Source organism: Amphimedon queenslandica, unplaced genomic scaffold (genome assembly GCF_000090795.2).
Source record: "Amphimedon queenslandica unplaced genomic scaffold, v1.1 AMPQUscaffold_13213, whole genome shotgun sequence".
NCBI lineage: Eukaryota > Metazoa > Porifera > Demospongiae > Haplosclerida > Niphatidae > Amphimedon > Amphimedon queenslandica.
In genome coordinates this window covers 1-17,926 of record NW_003546551.1, presented here as the reverse complement: position 1 = coordinate 17,926, position 17,926 = coordinate 1, and the positions used below count along the sequence as shown (strand labels likewise).

General features: G+C 36.6%; 4 protein-coding genes and 1 long non-coding RNA gene across 5 annotated transcripts; 2 read left to right on the top strand and 3 right to left on the bottom strand.

The window, feature by feature from the left end:
* Positions 1-3,207, top strand: LOC100641218 (coiled-coil domain-containing protein 81-like). The gene is made up of 14 exons (XM_011407536.2): positions 1-144; positions 198-259; positions 337-493; positions 666-916; positions 1,025-1,104; positions 1,154-1,251; positions 1,354-1,428; positions 1,486-1,742; positions 1,795-1,869; positions 1,926-1,967; positions 2,124-2,293; positions 2,368-2,446; positions 2,536-2,753; positions 2,867-3,207. Exons 1-14 carry the CDS (start codon positions 66-68, stop codon positions 3,120-3,122), a joined length of 1,899 nt encoding a protein of 632 aa, XP_011405838.1. The 5' UTR covers positions 1-65; the 3' UTR covers positions 3,123-3,207.
* Positions 1,973-2,149, bottom strand: LOC109584391 (uncharacterized). The gene is made up of 2 exons (XR_002185971.1): positions 2,069-2,149; positions 1,973-2,007 (listed from the first exon to the last, which is right to left on the bottom strand). It is a non-coding gene; the product is annotated as an uncharacterized LOC109584391 (long non-coding RNA).
* A 3,835-nt stretch (positions 3,208-7,042) lies between the features above and the next one.
* LOC100641091 (deoxyribodipyrimidine photo-lyase-like) lies at positions 7,043-10,606 on the bottom strand. Its single transcript, XM_003388698.3, has 10 exons — positions 10,399-10,606; positions 9,962-10,107; positions 9,433-9,618; positions 9,173-9,331; positions 8,927-9,125; positions 8,691-8,874; positions 8,537-8,627; positions 8,269-8,428; positions 7,317-7,466; positions 7,043-7,153 (listed from the first exon to the last, which is right to left on the bottom strand). The coding sequence occupies exons 1-10, from the start codon at positions 10,580-10,582 to the stop codon at positions 7,104-7,106; spliced, it is 1,509 nt and encodes a 502-aa protein (XP_003388746.2). The 5' UTR covers positions 10,583-10,606; the 3' UTR covers positions 7,043-7,103.
* A 50-nt stretch (positions 10,607-10,656) lies between these two features.
* LOC109584392 (uncharacterized) lies at positions 10,657-13,573 on the top strand. Its single transcript, XM_020000135.1, has 8 exons — positions 10,657-11,618; positions 11,667-11,762; positions 11,813-11,863; positions 11,910-11,966; positions 12,020-12,070; positions 12,119-12,187; positions 12,237-12,266; positions 12,499-13,573. The coding sequence occupies exons 1-8, from the start codon at positions 10,694-10,696 to the stop codon at positions 13,497-13,499; spliced, it is 2,280 nt and encodes a 759-aa protein (XP_019855694.1). The 5' UTR covers positions 10,657-10,693; the 3' UTR covers positions 13,500-13,573.
* A 1,290-nt stretch (positions 13,574-14,863) lies between these two features.
* On the bottom strand, positions 14,864-17,915 carry LOC109584393 (uncharacterized). Its single transcript, XM_020000136.1, has 6 exons — positions 16,710-17,915; positions 16,213-16,382; positions 15,756-15,844; positions 15,483-15,666; positions 15,143-15,442; positions 14,864-15,093 (listed from the first exon to the last, which is right to left on the bottom strand). The coding sequence occupies exons 1-6, from the start codon at positions 17,729-17,731 to the stop codon at positions 15,005-15,007; spliced, it is 1,854 nt and encodes a 617-aa protein (XP_019855695.1). The 5' UTR covers positions 17,732-17,915; the 3' UTR covers positions 14,864-15,004.
* Between the last annotated feature and the right edge of the window lie 11 nt (positions 17,916-17,926).

The following is a 17,926-nucleotide window of genomic DNA, read 5'->3' as shown; positions in this document are numbered from 1 at the left end:
TGCGTTTCCAGGGCAACGGTTACTAATGAGTTTCCCGCAAGTGCCATTATTGCAGAGAACTGATCATGGCTGAGACTATCTCCACGCTTGTGGCTGCGGCCAAGAAGAGCAAATTCTCCATGATCAACCACCTTTCAATAGATGGTGAGTGCATAGCTCTCCTGCAGCTCGGTAACCTATTGCAACCTTTTTTGCAGATGTTTTGATAGTCTGGGATGAGCTAGCTGACTTTATTGAGAAGCAAATGCTCATGACAAAGGTGAAGCCTCTAATAATGCAATTTTATTGTCTCCTTTTACTCAATTTTTTAAATTTTCCATCAATTTTGCATTCCAGGGTGTCTCTCTTCATGGATTTGGCACATTCACATTCTCTCAAAGGAAGATTGACATAGGTTGTGGAAAAATACTCAAAATACAAAGACCTGTATTTGTTCTCTCAGAAAACATGGCCCAAACTCACTCCTTATCTTATCCGAAGCAGCTAGCCACAGGTCTGCATATGCATGTACATGTACTTGTGTGTCCATTGAACCGCATAGATGTTATCAGCTAGCTCGATTGCTTTGCTAGCTGCTAATAGCAGTAATGGTGTTATCGTTTCTACGAATAGCATCTGAAGTCCGTGGAGTGTTATCTCATACTTGCCATTTTGTCAAATCGTAGGTCAAATTCCAGTACTATCCATTAACTACACTGTCCTCTCTAATGGAACTTCTTTCAGTCGTGACACTGTTGAGCTCTGCATTCGTGAGATCCTAGTCGCTTTTGGAAAGGCGCTTGGAGCATGCAAAGACATCAGTCTCGATTTTCCAAAGATTGGGAGACTCATGATACGAGACAAGAAATGTCGTATGAGGTTTTTCAAAGAATTTATAACATCAATGGATTCTTCAGGAAGAATCAAATATGCATTTGTAAGTACATTTAAATGTACATGTACATGTACATGCTATTAATACTTGTACTGTATTATGCATGTGTACATACACATACATGCAATACTATTTCTCTTTCATGCATAGAGTTCCAATAAGTCTCAAAGCTCAGAGGGTTCAGTTATGTCAGAGCCTCCCTGTGTCCGCTTAAATCGAACGCTGCCAAAGTATAAGACCAAATGAGCTTGCATGATGTTAAAATAATGTTATCCATAGGATCGTTGAGGTAACAAATGAAGATAGTAGCTCTGAGGGAGGTAGTACTAGTACTCCACTTCCACCAGCAATAAAAAATTCAAATAAACCAAACCAAGGTAAGCTGTACTATACAACTAGGTCATCACTTCCCTATAGTTTTCCTTTTGTGTATAATTACATGTACAATCAATTTCTCTTTTGCTTTCCTTTCTTCTCAGATTTTATGTCAAACAAAGACAAACCTACCGCACCACATCACAGCCCCAAACACGAGACAGTGCTACCACTACCTTGTAAGTGAATGCATAGCAAAAACATGTATGAAAATGACATTAATATTTTTTGTGAAGCTGCTCCATCTCCAGCTGGCTCTAAAACTGAAGCAAAGCCGAGATCAGAGCCTCTAAATAATGACAATCGTCCCACAAGCTCCTGTTCACATTGTGCTGGTGATAGGAACTCAATGTGCTATGTCTGCCACCAGAGGGAGCTCCGTAATGTCCCTATTTATTTAGCAGAGGAAAGGAAAAGGAAAGAGAAACTTCATGAGCGATTGCTAAACGAGTTTCAGCAGAAAAAGGCTGCTTTGCTCAATGCTAGGGAAAAGGTTGCTTTAAAATTAATGATTGTAATTTTTAATTGTACGTCCTTTTCCTTAGGCTAAACAGCTGCAAAATTTTGAAATAGCTAAAGATGCAGCAGATTTTAATCTTCATTCCATGGAGAAGAAAAAGGTACAAAAGTTACTGTCACTCCCAAAATAAATACATGCATTATGTATGTACATTAGCTCAATGAAATGAAAGACAGTATCAGGAACTCAGACTATCAAGTTAGTTTTTTTGTAGATTTTGAAATCATGAACATTATACCTGTACTGTACATTCACTCTTTGTAGACTTTGAAATCATAAATATACATGTACATGTATACCTGTACCTGTACAAATATTCACTCATCAATAATATTTATTGAATTTATTTTAAAGCCTTCATGTGTGTTTCAAACCCGCCCCCTCACTCCGTGCTATACAAGAAAGCAACTGGAGTATTGCCAGCAGCTGGATGAACAAGTGAGAAGGAGGCAGGAAGCTTATCGCACTGCAAGGAAAAGAGAAGAAGATTTTGAAAAGAAGGAACAAAATCAGCTAACAAAAGAGTAAGTATTATGATTATTACCACCCTTTACCTTTATACATGTACATGTAATTAAAATTATTAATACTGGTACAGATTAGCAAAAATTAAGGAGGCGTATTATTCAAAGATGCTAGAACGTAAAGCAAGCTACCAGCAAGCATTGGATGATCAGGTAAAGAGACCATCAAAATGACTAACTGAATGCTCAGTTAATGAGACTTCAACTTTTTATAATTGGTATCATTTTTATTACACATACAGATTCACTTGAAGGCTACTAGAAATAGGGCCCCATCACCAGTTTCACAGCCAATATTTGCTGTACAAGACACAGCTACAGTACATACTCATAGAGATAGAGCTAGAAAGCTTTACCACGAGCAGCTATCATTCATCATGGAAAAGGAGCAAAAGCTAAAGTCACAGGCACTACAGCAAAAGAAGGCTGATGCCCAACAGTTGTACCTAAACTTGCAAGAGTAAGTAAAAACACTGAAATTAAAATACTCTCTAATATTGTATGCTTGTACATACTAATTGACTTACTGTTATACATGAAGGTTCATGTACATGTACATTTTATTTGTTTCAGTTACAAAAGGGATATTGAGAAGTCACGAAAAGACCGTATTCAAGCCAGGAAAGAACTGGAGGAGTATTGGCAAGAAGCTGCTAGGAAAAAGCAGTTGAGAGAGGAGAGCGAGAGCATACCCAGAGACTGCCTCCTTCAAGATCAGTGTAAGAAGTACCCGAGGTGCCGTCAGTGTCAGAGGAAGATTGATAACGTTGGAGCATCCAATGTTCTGTCTGAAAGCCGCTACACTGCTGGCTCGAGGCTCATGATATAAAACTTAAACTTTTCAACTGAAATCATTGACTTTTTTGCTATAGTATATCACACCCTCATTTGAACTTTAAAGTTATTAAAAGGTACGAAATAAAATTAATAGGTAGCGATACAGCATGGATGTTCTATTATCACAAGCAGCTATTAATTATCCCTTTTTTGCACTTTGAAGCAATTTAGCAGTAATTTCCATTATAGCTTGATACTTTTGTGTAGTCAAGTCCCCAACGTCATCGGTAGCACCCCAACAGCCGAACCTTGAATAAGCACCCGACAAAGAGAAATAGTTGTACACATCGCCAGGTCTGGGGAGACCAAACCAGTTATCAAGTACATCTTCAACAACGATCGGTTTGATTCCTGCATTGCGCTGAGCTTCAATCCTATTACCAATGTTAGTCTTATCCCCAACCTTCATGCCAGGGCCTGCTTCATAGGCAGCTAGCTTTAGGCTCCACACACTTGCTATCTCCCCAATCTCCAGTGTGTTCTTGTATCCAGTTTCGCTGCTGTTCTTTATAGCTGTTAGTATCTGCTGTATATTTGCATTTTCCGGGGCTGAAGAATCACTGAAATAGTGAGTCTGTGCTACAGCATACAGGTAATTTTTTGGCGGCCCATAAAAGAGGTTGAGCCAGTTCAAGAGCTCATCATAATGCTGAGGGAATCCAGTCCATTCAGCAAGTACTAGCAGTATCTTGCGGTTGTATGCTGATGAACCAAACACGTTAGAGAATATCGTCCCTATTTCAACTAGCCTCTTGGCGTGATTACGTCTTGCCATCACCTCTTGATCGGTTGTGTTGAATGCGATTGAAATCTTAGGATCTTGTTTTACTCTATCAGCTGCATTGAGCTTATTCCAAGTATATTGAGTGAAGCCAAAGTTCCAGACTTCGTTGCTGTGTTCAATGTATATCCTTATGTTACTCTTTAGTCCAACGTTGCTAGTGAAGCTGTTCCCATGCTGTAAGAGCAGTGCTAGTTGGTAAATGTAGGAAGACTGATCCTGATCGCAGCCCTTATCAGGATAAGGTAGGCAGCCACTGGCAGATACAGGTATATTGATCCACACATCCTTCTCTACCATATTAGCTAATATTATAACATACTCCCATGCCCATCCATGCTTCCCAGCTCTTAAATCAGTCCATCCAGTTTGTACAGAGTCGTTGGGAAAGCTCCGTTGATCCCACGATATGATGTGATTGCCTTTGTCACCGTAAAAACCAGCCTGATAGTTAGTACCCAACGCTCCCATGAACCTCATGTGATCAAACGGTTCCAATGCCTTGATAAAGTAAGGATTAAAGATTGGAGGAGGCCCTGACTTCTGCACGCAGTAAGGAGCAATGATGGATATATTAGTGACCCCACTATTCTGATGTGAAGCAGGCGTACGTTGAGTGTTAGTGAACATTAAAACCATTAATGCATCTGTCTTGGTATAAATGATATCAGCTGTTGTCATATTAGTCGTATTATCAAATACAGCATTCTTTATTGACCCACTGAATGAATTATCGGCTATAGACACGTTGGCAATCCCAACGAAAGAGAGCTTCCATGTTCCATCGAGATACTTTGGTATCCTTTTCTCCGGGTCATCAATAGGAGGTGCCCAAGCAAAGGCAGGACGAAGATCAAACACAACTAACTTCCCGTCGTTCATAGGCCAGCCATTAGCGTCAAATGGGACCTGTTTTCCTGTCGTGTCGGTGAAAGGTCTGGACTCTTTTATAACATCACAAAAGGCAGGTGGCCTACTACCCACCTCAACTCCGAGTGAAGCAGTTTTAGGAGGAGGTGGGAATACTTGAGAATTGCAGAGAGAGAGGCAAATAAGGAGACTAACTGAGAGCAGCATACTTTCAGGGAGGAATACACACAAACTGACAAAATAGGGCCACACACATAGAGAATGTTATTCATAGTACACTTCATTGTATCAATGAGCATGAGGAAGAATTAAAAGAGAGATAATGCATAGTCTGTTTATGTTAACTACATATGCTGGTAATTAATTACTGTAAAATATTAAACTATGTGCATCAATTACAGACTGTACTTCTAACAGGAATGACATGTGATATATAACTAAAGTTAATAGGCAACCCTGTCTAGTGCTATTACTGCTATTATTAGAATCTCTGTTCTAATATTAGAACAGGCTACACAGGACTGACAGCAGTACTGTTCTAATAATAGCATAGACAGGATTGCGGCTGCCTGTTGTAATGATAAGTTGATAACATAGACTAGAGTGAGAGTCAGGCTCAGTCAGCCATCTTGATAGTTCGAAATCAAAAAGTTAGTTTGAAGAAGGAATCTGTCAACTGAACTAGGCTAAAATAAATAATGGGTGGAAGTCAATCAAAAGTTGAAGTAGTGTACAAGCCTCATGTAGTACCAGTAAAGGTAGAAGTGGAGAGTGAGCAAAGCAAGAAATACAGGAAACTATTGCAAGCTGACAAGCAGTTGGAAAAAATTCAACAAGAGATAGCTTGCCTGGACCCAGTAATCACAGGATATAGATCTCAGTGTGGATCAAGTGAAGCTGCAGTTATTGTACAATATGAAGGTGATATAGACAAGGACACTATTGCTTCCAATATAGAGGTATTGTTTCCCAATAATCCTTGCAAGAATGAGCTTATAGAGACGGCTACCAGTATGCTCATGACAATCAAGACTACCGATGAAATACGAGATGTGCTGAAGTGGGAAAAGCGTACATTGTATAAAACAGTAGAAGGAAAAGTGTTTGGATTTGAGCTTCAATATAAAATAAAGTATTTCGATGAACTCAAAGGTAGGGTTTATGGATTCAGGAGTAATGAAACTACACTTCTGGTTGCATACAAAAGTGCCTTATATGTCATGGATGAAGATCCTGAAGATTTTCCTGATTCAGAGCAATTGAAAGCAATTAAAATGTAAAAGAACTTTAAGCCAGTTAATTAATATGTGACTATAAAACAGCTTTAGGTATTAGACATTAGCTTCCTATCTTTGCATTAAATTGTAATTTCTAGTAAAACTTAATAGTTATGTCATATTGTCGTTATATTATTATAATCAAGAGTAAATACATGTAATACCTACAGAGAGTGGGGGGATCTCAGCTGGCAGCTGCAGTGCTGGAAGCACTGTAGCTGCATGGAACTGTGGATAATGAAGTCATGTTCAGTATACTCTTATTATCAATGATAATGTTGTTATAACAACACATCTGCATAAACTACTGAAGTATGTGGAGCATAGGGGTAGGAACGAACTAAAAGTTGGGGGGGCTAAGGTATTATTTTTAAAATTGATCATTAATACACAGCATGTACTGAAATTAATACTGTCCAAAATATTGGCGTTTATGCTCATTAAATTTAACAAATTCCTTTGCAATGTCCTCGATGTGTAAATCATCTGTAAATTCTTTGTGTGTATGCAAAATAACGACATGATTAAGACGCTCTTGTGACATTGTGGAGCGCAAGTAGTTTTTAATCTCCTTAATGTCAAAAGTCTATGCTCAGCTAAAGCTGACGTTAACAGTGTTGTTAAATAAAGAAGTAGAAACTTGTGTATTTCTGAAAAAACTAATAAAAGTGTGTTCTTAGAAGTTAAGCTAGTGCATTAATTGTTTTATGAAACGAATCATCACACAATATGCACACATATAAGGATTACCTAAACTAAAGTCTATAGTGTTGATAATAGTAATACATGTACATCACTTAAAGTTGGAGGGGCTAAGCCCCCCTTCAATGAAAGTTGGGGGGGCTTAAGCCCCTCCTGCCCCCCTGTTCCTACCCCTATGATGTGGAGTGTGACTTCTTAATAATCCAGATAATTGTAGTAGGCTTCGTTAGGGCTGTTGGATACTCTCTTTAAGTATTATTTACTCTTGTTATAATGAATATATAAAATAAAGTGTGTATAAGATGAGTTTTGATAATACGTGTAATATAAAATGTTTTGAGAGTTACTTCTGCTTTTTAAACTTCTTGAATGCAGCAGGTAGTTCGTCCTTATCTAAAATATTATTATGTACATTTTAGATGATCACAAAATTTTTAACAAATAAATGCCCACACATTCATTTATACTAATAATAGTCTGGGCCTGTCCCTTCTATGCTAATAAAATACTGCGAAGAACAACAAAGAGAGTCTTTACATTAGATACTATTGCTCACCTAATTTCCTTTTCTTGTTGTATTTCCTTTCAAACTGTCCAACATCAAACTTCCTCTTGCATCCCTGATAGTTCATGTACCGTATCTTACCAAACACTGATCTCTCTGCCCAGCCTTGATCATGAATGCCACATATCGACCACATACAACCTATCAATCAATAGAGACACAAAATAGTGCTGTGTAATTATAATAATCTATATGGGGTAAGTCAGGTATGAATGACAGTGTATTTTTCATGACAAATAGCTAAGAGAGAATTCTCCATTAAAACTTTTTTCTGATGCATAGAAATGTACTCATGTTGTGTAGAAAGTTTGAGCTGATTCCAATCAAAATTGGATTTTTAACAAATTTTTAAAGTTGCTCCAAAATCGGCCCAAAGTCTCTGTACTACAGTACAGGGATTTTGACCAAATTTTGCCAAAAATGAAAAGTAGAAAATTCCTTTTTATTATAATTTTTTCTGATGCACATACATGTTCTTATGCTGTGTAGAAAGTTTGAGCTGATTTCAATCAAAATTAATTTTTTTACGAATTTTAAAAGTAGCTCCAAAATCAGCCCAAAGTCCCTGTACTATAGTACAGGGATTTTGGCCAAATTTTGCCAAAAATGAAAAGTAGAAAATTCCTCATTTGTATAATTTTTTTCTGGTACATATAGATGTTTTTATGTTGCGTAGAAAGTTTGAGCTGATTCCAATTAAAATTAAATTTTTTACGAATTTTTAAAGTTGCTCCAAAATTGGCTTAAAGTCCCTGTACTATAGTACAGAGATTTTGGCAAAATTTTGCCAAAAATGAAAAATAGAAAATTCCTCAATTGTATAATTTTTCTGATACGCATACATGTTTTTATGTTGCGTAGAAAGTTTGAGCTGATTCCAATTAAAACTGGATTTTTTATGAATTTAAAAGTTGCTCCAAAATACACATTATTATTTCCTTACCAACATATCCATTAGGGTCTCTACCATCAATCTCATACTTATCATTGAGATAGATAGCAATCCTTAATCCTTCCTCAGGACTTGACGTCCATTCCAGTATCTTCTTAGCCCAATACATCCTCAGGAAACCATGCATCTTCCCTTCCTGTACCATTTGTAGCTATACAGTATCATAAATAATAAATATATAATTATTATTGTCAATGCAGCATACATACATGTACACAATGTATAATCAATGCAGTGAATGCACTAGCATAAATCTCACTTGAGCAGCATTCCAAAGAGGATCATGCGTCGATGATGACTCAAATTGTTCCTGAGTATAAATGTACTCTCTCTTATCCTTCTTGTGAGCTCTGGAGAAAAAGAAAAACAAATCACAATAATGATAAAATAATGCTATTATTGCATTAGCTCACTTTAGTGTATCTTGAGCCCATTGAGCTGCCCCACTGATGGAGTCATAGTGAGGATTATAATAGCAAAAGTTATCAGCTAACTCTCTCCTCACGACTGCCTCTTCAATATATGCCGATACACTCTCAGAGTGCTTCGAGCTATAACTCTTGACCTTTAGGATAGCTCTCTGTACCCCAACTTGACCTTTACAAAATAAATAATTTTAAATAGTAGGAAAATACTAGTATTAGCATACCAAAATGATACCAAGGAGACAAGTTACTGAGAGAATCTTTATTAGGGTCATTGCGTTGCGCAGCAAAGAACTTGAGTCTCTTGGTACAGAAGTCATCCAATACCTTCAGACCAGCATTAGTGCCAGGAGTAGCCCATGAGACTTCACTGACTGTCATATCAACTTCAAGGCTCTCCCTTGCCTTAATCCAATTAGTTGACTAGTAAAGCAATACTCATACACCTTGCAATATCATAAGGTCCTTACTTTCATTGTTAGCTTTGAGTTATGAGTATGGACAGTAACAGGAGGAAACTCTGTTAGGAATTCCGGCAGAAACTTGTGTATTTTATTACGAATAGTCCTAGCAGCATATTCCTGTTTATCAGATGCCAGCCATACTGGCACTATGTTGTGTGCATCCACCTATTAGGTAGTAAAAAAATAAAAAATTAAAAACATTAGTTAGAAATACATGTAACATACTTTTATAGCTTACATAAATCACATTGACACATACATTGTACCTGAACTAATGGTACTTTAATTTTATCCAGTTCAGCTCCAGTTTCCTTCACCCATCCAAGAGGAACTCTTAATGGAGAGAAGTCACACACAACAACTGAGACACTTTCTTTAGCAATGAATGAAGGGAGACAGGATTGGGCTTTACCAAGTAGTAAATGAAATGGTATCTTAAGTTTCAGTAATTCCTAATAAAATTTTTAAATGAATTTATCATAAATCAAGTGTTTGAATTATAGATTAAATATATAGTTTGTCAATAACTAAAAAAATTGTACCAAATTTGGCTCAATTAAACTTTTTTATATTGACAGTGTTTTCCACTAAGTGCCAGCTAAACAGCATGCTTTGTGAGTTGACAAGTGTTACAATAGTAGTAATGCTTTCAAAATTTGGCAGAAGATGTCAAAATCCTGTGGGAAGCCTTGTATGTATATCAATAATGTCCATTTTAAAGTGGAGTAAACAACAGAAATACTATGTACCATATAACGCAGTTACTAAAATATTTATGCTGTAACAAAATTTTACCTTTTCCACTTCTTGGAGACCAGACATCATGAAGCTATACTGTCTCCATGTGGCATCAAGGAATTTAGGTACAAGAGTGAATGCAACCAGTAGAGGAACACCGTGCTTATTAGCCAACTCCTGACTGTAAACCAGACCCCAATTATCTATTATTATGTACAAAACACATTAAAAATTATAACAATTATTATTACGGTATTTTATCAAATTTAAGATGATTCTAGTCAAAATTTTTACATTTTTAAAAGGTGCTAAAATTGGTGAAAGACCAATTATACACATGCTTATTTCAATCAAATAAATTGGTGTTAAAAGTATGTTCAAAACTTTGTTAAATATATCTAGCAATGGTAATTGATCACTGCATGCTCCTTTACTATAAGTTGGACTCTATGTACAAGATGTTATGCAATACTTCATCATCATGATCTTCTCACCTTGAACCCTCTGGTCTCTGGACATCCAATAGAGTACAGGACCTTTAACAATACTTGATTTACCAGCAGTGGGTTTAGTTATTAAGCGACACCTTTTCATGTTAAATGAAGAACCAGCTATCAACAAAGACTCCTGCAATGCGGCACCTCTGGCAGCACCTGCTGCTTGACTTCCTGCAGCCATTTTAATTTTTTTGCACAAAATAGGCGTGGCTGTAAGTTTAGAAGACCACGCCTTGTTTTTTTGCTTGCACTGCATTCTTTGATGATCTGATCTTGCTGACTTGCTCGGGTGATGAGTGAGCCTGAAGATTCGAATGTAGTAGACCAAACCAGTACTACGAGTACTACTGAGCAAAAGTTAGAGTCTCTTAAAGCTTCCTGTGAATCCTCTCTTCCTCTGGCACACAAGGACAGCCTCATTACTCTCATAAATGAGGCTACCCAACCCGAGACAGGTCAAACCTTAGAAGACTCACTCTCTCTTCTCTTCTCTCATTTCAACTCTTCCTCTGACTCTTCTCAATCTCTTGCTTTATGCTCTGCCTTCATTCTTGGGTGCCTCTCTGCCCTGGGCTGGGAAAAAGGAGAGTTAGTGGACCAGTTAAAATCTAAAGCTGATGTGACCTTTTCTTTGGCGACCTCTTACCCTGAAGTATGGAGAAGAGCAAATGAGATGAAGGAGACAATCAGAAGAGATGTTTCTTCGATTGGTACTGGAATTGACATGCCACTCCTCAGTTTTTATGTCAATTTGATTCGTTTGTCACTCTATAAGACACTCTTGGTCTTACCCACTTCGAATGAACCAGAGACATTTTATGAAATTTTTGACCGCTTATTGTCGTTTACTTTGTCTGAAAGTGCTAGCATCATTCACTCGATTCTTTGTTATTTCGACTGCAATGAGAAAGAGGTATCTAGGCTAAGCCCATACTTGATACCAGGCTTTGATTTACATGCATCATATCCCAAGATATACTTTAGATTAAGGATTGCAGAGTTCTTGTATCATTTGGGAGAGGACGACTGCAAATTGGCAATGATGACTTTCTCTCGTCTCCACTTACATAATGAAACCATTGACAGACATTCTCCGCTGGAATTTGTTGGATTTATATTCGATCGTGGGCAAGCAGATGTAGCAAAGCTGAACAAGCTAGCAGAGTGTTTTAATCAGCCAAACTATTTTAATATATGTTCACAGCAAGAGAATGGAGGTACGTGTAAGGATTGAATGTTAGTTCATTTTATTGATTTTATTTTAGGCAATTCTCCTGATACTGATTTCTCGTCGTCAGTCACACCCATTGAAAGTGATATTACAACTCATCGTGAAGCTACTCCTAGCTCGTTAAATGAAGGTAATTGAATTAAGAGGTTTATCTTTGCATGATTTTTATCTAAATTTTAGTATCAAAAGCAAGAATGTTTTTTATGATCAGCCGTCATCATCCAGAAGAAAGTAACAGTTAGATTTTATTTATTTATTATTCATTTACTACATGTAGGTGACTTGGCAAAGGTGAATGACTTTATTTCAGAACATTTCAGTATTAATGCTGAAGGTATAGTATAATAGACCCCCTAGCATCCTCTGGATATTGTTCTTTATTATTAGATCCTCCTCCTACAGCACAACATAGAAATTCTGCAGTCGTACTACCTACAAGTAATGTATTCTTGATTAATTCATTTTGATTGATAATAATTTCAATAGATGACAGTACTGTACATAGTGCTGCTCCTGACACTTCTAATACTCCTCTTGTTGTTTCTCAGGAAGATTGTGAGTCTATTAATGTATACTGTTCATATGTAACTATTTCTTTTATTAGCTTGTTGCAAGAGACACTGGAAGAAAATAGGTACATAATAATGATAATATTACTTATATGAGATTATATGTGTATAGTGTACAGTGTATGTTAAATTGTTAATGCCATCAAAGAGACCACAGTAACTGATAGTTCAATAATTATCATTTACATAGTTCCACTTCCTCCTCTCCCTCCTCCTCCTTTGTCTCTTTATGGTTTGTTTGTTTATTCTGTTATTCTAAGTGTAACTGTTTTTATAATGTTTCTCTTTCTTTTATAGCATTAATAATGACCCTGATTATTATTATGATAATCATCGCTGTGATACTTGGATGTGTTTCTGCTGGATTTCATTTGAGTCCACCTTCCCCTAGTAGCTCCTCTACAATGACAAGTGCTATTATATATGGAACAAACATTTATCCTGTACTCCTTGGTACATTTGAGAATACCTGCGTTTACCTGCCTGGTTCTGTAAATGTTACATTTGTTTCGGCTGATATTCCTCTTAACATGTCAGTACATGAATTATCTCCTGTCCCGTACGACACACCTGGTCCTAATATAGCTCAATGTGATGAGTACGAGTACAATGGACGAGGTGTTCCGATAAATTTAGGCCCTGGCTCAAAGCTGGTCTATAACATGACACTGAAGCGACGTGAACACATTACAGAGAATGATGATTGTGTTAGATTGTATCTTGGACGTTATTCTGAGAAGTCGCTAGATCACGTACTAAATCTGACAGGACCCTGTAACCAGGATGATAGTATTGTTGCTCACTCTCAGTGTCTCAGATTAGAGCCTAATGAGTCAATGGCTCATATACTCGTAGTGTTCAATATCACTCGTCAAGATGATTATTATGTTGTGTATGAGACCTCTGGTAATTATTCATTTGGAACGGTGATCACAGGATCACAGGTGTTCTATGATGTATCAAGGAGTGACAGGGTGTGTACTGCTGGCAATGGTGTGTGCAGTATTGGCTCTTGTGGTTACTCGTTTTGGGACTTTCGCTCGTGTTCTGATGCTATCAATGGATACAATAATACATTTAATGTATTGATAGAGTCCAATAGTGATAAAGATGTTCCTCTTAATATTACTAGTGATGATGATGCATTGCCAACCAACTACTGCATCATTACTGCTACTGCTGTTAGCAGTGGGTTATTGATAGTTACATGTATATTATTTTGTTGTTGCTTAATCTGTTGTTATGCAGGGTATTATTATTATAAAAGACATAGAAACAACTATGCCTTTTCTTCTTAAACAATGATTTTACTACTAGTACTATATCTATAATTGATTGTGGCATTTTTTTATTTTTATATATAATTATCGAAGTTGAGTAGTGCTGTCATGAGCCCAGCCCACTTAGCCCTAGGAGGCAGGACATCAGTGGATTCAGTGCCTCACCTCTGGATGGTATACAGCACGAGGTAGGTCATGAATGATTCAGGCAATGACAGTTGTGATTCTCAGTTGACTTTGACTCAGAGGAACATCTTGCTTTGCACATTTGGAGGAGTGGGTAGCTTATCTACAGTTATATGTACTGTCGCACTAATCTTCACTTGCTATTATAAATTGTACAAGAGGTTCGCCCACAGACTAGTCATCTACCAGCTACTCTCCACGCTGTTTTTCTCATTTGTTTGTGCATCAGAACTTATTTTTTTCAATTACACTTCTAGCACGACAAGGAAAGTTTTGTGTGATGCTGTTGGATTTTTTCTAACCATTGCTGTGAATTCAAAATTTTTTGTCACCTTTTGGCTGACTTTTCACCTATTTGCATTTGCTGTATTCTCTAAAGACTTACGTCGTCTAGAGCCACTGTACATTCTGACATCGTTCGGTATTCCATTGCTCTTTGCTTGGATTCCATTCGTTAATAATCTGTATGGCATAGCAGGTGCATGGTGCTGGATAAAGAATTGGAAAGGAGATTGTGCTAAGGACAAGATATTGTTAGGTTTTATTGAGCAATACCTTTTCCTTTATGCTCCTGGCCTACTTTTATTACTCCTTGATCTGCTGATGATTATTATAACGGTCAGTGTATTGATGTATCAGTCTTACTGTTGCTCAAGTAAAGCACAGGAGGAATGTGATCCTTTACTTCAAAGACAAGTGGAGAGGCGGAAAAAAGCTTTCAAAGAAATCCTCCCTTTAATATTGTATCCTATAATATTCATAATATTATTCCTTCCTTCAGCTATTCAAAGGATCTATGGAGCAATAGTACCTGAAACCGAGTTTTTTCTGTTTGTACTACATGCATCAACTGGGCCTAGTTGGGGTCTTTTTGTTGGAATAGCCGTAGCTATCCACATCTGCCTTTTGAAATGCTGTGGGGCTCCATCACAGTTAAACCCAAAAGAAAAGCCATCAGCTAACTTTAATAATGCGGCTGATCCTGTCTATACTACTGAAACTATAGCCTCAACTAATGCAAGGACATATTATAGTGCTCCTAAAGAAAGCGAAGTCTCTTTACTTTATAGTGTTGACACTGGAACAGAATGAAGTTAAATAAATTAATGCAGATCTAATGTTGTTTTTGATTACATGTATTGATAAGAATCTGAATTTTGTGAAAATGATGCATATGATTGCATGCATTTGCCACCTTAAGATTAATGGGTAGAGTATAGTACTCCTCCCCTTTAATATGGATATATGTAACCAGAGATCAAACAAAAATAAAATAATAATAGCCAAGTGAATCAGGCTATGAAATTGTATTAAAACATACAATGATAATAAAACAGTCAGACTAATGAGCTTACTATAAGGCACAGTACTGTTAAGCAAGCCAAAAGAATGAGAATAATCAACTGATATTGAATTGTTGAAGTCCCTACAGTACATGAAAACAACAATAAGTATGATTGATCCATGAACTTTACCTGAAGCATTGGTACTATGGCTGCATTCTAAACACGGCTGATCATAGGTGCCATATTCCTCATAAAAAACAGAAATTTTATCAGTAACCAGGAGTGTTCCAATGTTGTAGCTTATGTTGACGGTCCTAGGTATTCTTATTAAAAGTGGAGCAATAGCCTCCTTTTCAACGGTCAAGTTATCCGACCGTACAAGACTGAGTAGTAACACTGTTTTCTGATCTTGAGCCACATCAAATGTAAAAGCAGTGCTACCATCATCATCACTCTGATTCCTTGATATCTGATACGGGGACTGCAAGTCTACAGAGAATAAAATAAACTGCTTTGGAAATTTAATTACCTATGACAGTTGTGACTATTGTAGAATAGTTAGTGACATAGTGACCAATTAAGGTTACATTAAGAAAAGATTCTGTCCCATTCCTTGTAGAGTTATATGAGCAGGTATCTCCTGGGACACTAACTTTTTCTTCACTGCCAAACGAGATCTCTATTTTATTTAAAGGCAGTCCATTTCTTGAGCACTATTATTAAAAATAAAATAATTTACACTATAGTAGTACTAAGTAGATTTATACTCTCATCAAAACAAGCATGTATCACTATGACTTACGTTCCATGACAAACTTGTCAAAAAACAACCATCTTCATTCTTCTCATTACTCTTGCACAATACCTTAGCGTGAGGGTTTAGATGCGGTCCTATAAAAATACGTCAGTTAACATAATCTAAATTTTATACTGGCAAATACCGTATAGCGGGAAATTTTGGAGGGAGTTAAATTTGGCGAATTGCTAAAATTTGGTGATTGGCGAATTTTAAATTGGCAAATTAGCGGCCACGTGCCATTGAGCATGTGTATAATGACTCAAAATGGTGGATTTTATTTTGGCGAATTAATAATGGATATCAAATAAATGCCAAATTTAAATCCCTCCAAAATTCCCACTATATAGTATAACACAATGTCTCTCACCAGTATAAATAATAATAAATAAAGGAGCAAGTCCAGATTATGTGAAATAGTAAGACAAAATTTATAACAAACTATTTTATCTATAAAACTCACTGGGATAGGAAATGGGACACACTTCATATTGTCCATCATTGCGGAATGATGAACATGTAATATTAGTGTCCAAAATGTGTAGTGTCAGATTAAAGGTGATTGACACATTTAATTTTGATGGAGAAGACTCTATCACCTCAACCCTGAGCTCTTGGTTACTTGCGACATATCTATATTAGGAAATAAAATGCAACATTTATAAAATTATAATTATGCCCATATTATTCCTTAGTTTGGTCCTAAAACAGGAAAAGGTACTATAGTTGAGCAGGCTCATTAATTTAATGCAGATCACATGTGACGATGTAATTAAATCAATTTAAAGTTTTGATTATGAAATTCTGTCTCCTCGCTTAATGAGCTATATGATATGTCGTAGGAATAGGTTAATCACAAAGGAATTAATAGGAATTCATTATTTGAGCCTACTGAGCAGAATTTAATAGTAATTGGCTAGTTTTAATTTGGAAATACAAATAGTGGTTCAAAATATGAACCTTTTCATTAAGCACCTCCATCGACCTTTCATTCTCCCAAAAGCATTTTCAGTAACCACACGAGCCTTGCTAAGATGGTAGTTAAAATTAATCTGATCTGCTGAAAGCTTTCCATTGTCACTAAATGGCTTCATTACCCAAGTCAACAATGGATAAGCAGGATCAGCAACAATATGTAATGGTACAACAACATTATGTATCACTCGGCTTTGATTTTTTAGGACCAATTGTCCAGTTTGACCTAAGGTAAACAACTTTGAATGGCTAAAGACTCTGGCATCATGAACTGATCCCGGCCAGCCAATATATATATCAGTAAAACAATAATTACAGTCAACAAGCCCCTGCATCAGGATAGAATGAAAACCTTTCCTATTATAGTAATTTTTTGCACATTCACTTGGTGCAATAATGGGTAAATGTGTTCCGTCAATTGCCCCAAAACATTGTGGATAGCCCCACTTTTTTTCAAAATTTTTAACTATGTCAGAAAGCCTTTCACCTTTAGGCAGCCTAATATATTTGGAAAATAAATTTTTGACGATAGCTTTACAGACATCATTCACTATCACACATGCTGTTCCACGAGCAACTCCAAATAGATGCCCAATTGTTCTATATTCACAATTGGTTGCAAGTTTCCAGAGTGTAATAGCAACTCTTTTCTCAGTTGGAATAGCTTTTCTAAGTTTAGTATTACTTTTGGCAATATCATTCCTCAGACAGTTACACAGAACTGCAAATGTTGACTTACTAACTCTAAAATTTTCTCTCCAATCATCATCATTGAACGTACATCTAACAATACTGTTCCACCAATCTCCACTTCGTGCTCTCACCCATATGCTCCTTTTAATCATGTAGCGACGACATCTATGCATCAAAAGTAATACAGCATGAAAAATAATGCTTTGTCTTCTTTGAGCTTCTTGAAACTTTTGTAGCCTCAGTTGATAGCTGCTTCTTCTTTTTGTATACAAGTAAAACAAGTATAGAACTAACAGAACAGCTGGATTCACCATAATTTTTGCTTGTACTGAAACTACACCCTTAAAACCAACTGCTCTTTTATCTTATCTACCTAGTTTTGTTTGTTTAGTGTAAACACAACTTTAACCAGTTACTTTACTAAGTAGCTTAAGTAGTTTAAATCACTTCTGGGCTAGTGTAAACGGGGTAATTTATTTTGAATATTTTGAAGTGGTTCAAAATATGAT

Excerpts from the sequence above, each read along its gene's own strand:
- LOC100641218 (XM_011407536.2), top strand. The coding sequence starts at position 66 with ATGGCTGAGACTATCTCCACGCTTGTGGCTGCGGCCAAGAAGAGCAAA. Across the intron at positions 1,105-1,153 it reads TTAAATCGAACGCTGCCAAA|GATCGTTGAGGTAACAAATG; the intron begins GTATAAGACCAA and ends TGTTATCCATAG. Across the intron at positions 1,743-1,794 it reads TGCTCAATGCTAGGGAAAAG|GCTAAACAGCTGCAAAATTT; the intron begins GTTGCTTTAAAA and ends CCTTTTCCTTAG.
- LOC100641091 (XM_003388698.3), bottom strand. The coding sequence starts at position 10,582 with ATGGCTGCAGGAAGTCAAGCAGCAGGTGCTGCCAGAGGTGCCGCATTG. Across the intron at positions 8,875-8,926 it reads GTCTCCTTGGTATCATTTTG|GTCAAGTTGGGGTACAGAGA; the intron begins GTATGCTAATAC and ends TATTTTGTAAAG. Across the intron at positions 7,467-8,268 it reads AGACCCTAATGGATATGTTG|GTTGTATGTGGTCGATATGT; the intron begins GTAAGGAAATAA and ends ATTGATTGATAG.
- LOC109584392 (XM_020000135.1), top strand. The coding sequence starts at position 10,694 with ATGAGTGAGCCTGAAGATTCGAATGTAGTAGACCAAACCAGTACTACG. Across the intron at positions 11,763-11,812 it reads TCCTAGCTCGTTAAATGAAG|TATCAAAAGCAAGAATGTTT; the intron begins GTAATTGAATTA and ends TCTAAATTTTAG. Across the intron at positions 12,071-12,118 it reads TGCAGTCGTACTACCTACAA|ATGACAGTACTGTACATAGT; the intron begins GTAATGTATTCT and ends TAATTTCAATAG.
- LOC109584393 (XM_020000136.1), bottom strand. The coding sequence starts at position 17,731 with ATGGTGAATCCAGCTGTTCTGTTAGTTCTATACTTGTTTTACTTGTAT. Across the intron at positions 15,845-16,212 it reads GTGTCCCATTTCCTATCCCA|GACCGCATCTAAACCCTCAC; the intron begins GTGAGTTTTATA and ends GTATTTTTATAG. Across the intron at positions 15,094-15,142 it reads CCATAGTACCAATGCTTCAG|GGACTTCAACAATTCAATAT; the intron begins GTAAAGTTCATG and ends CATGTACTGTAG.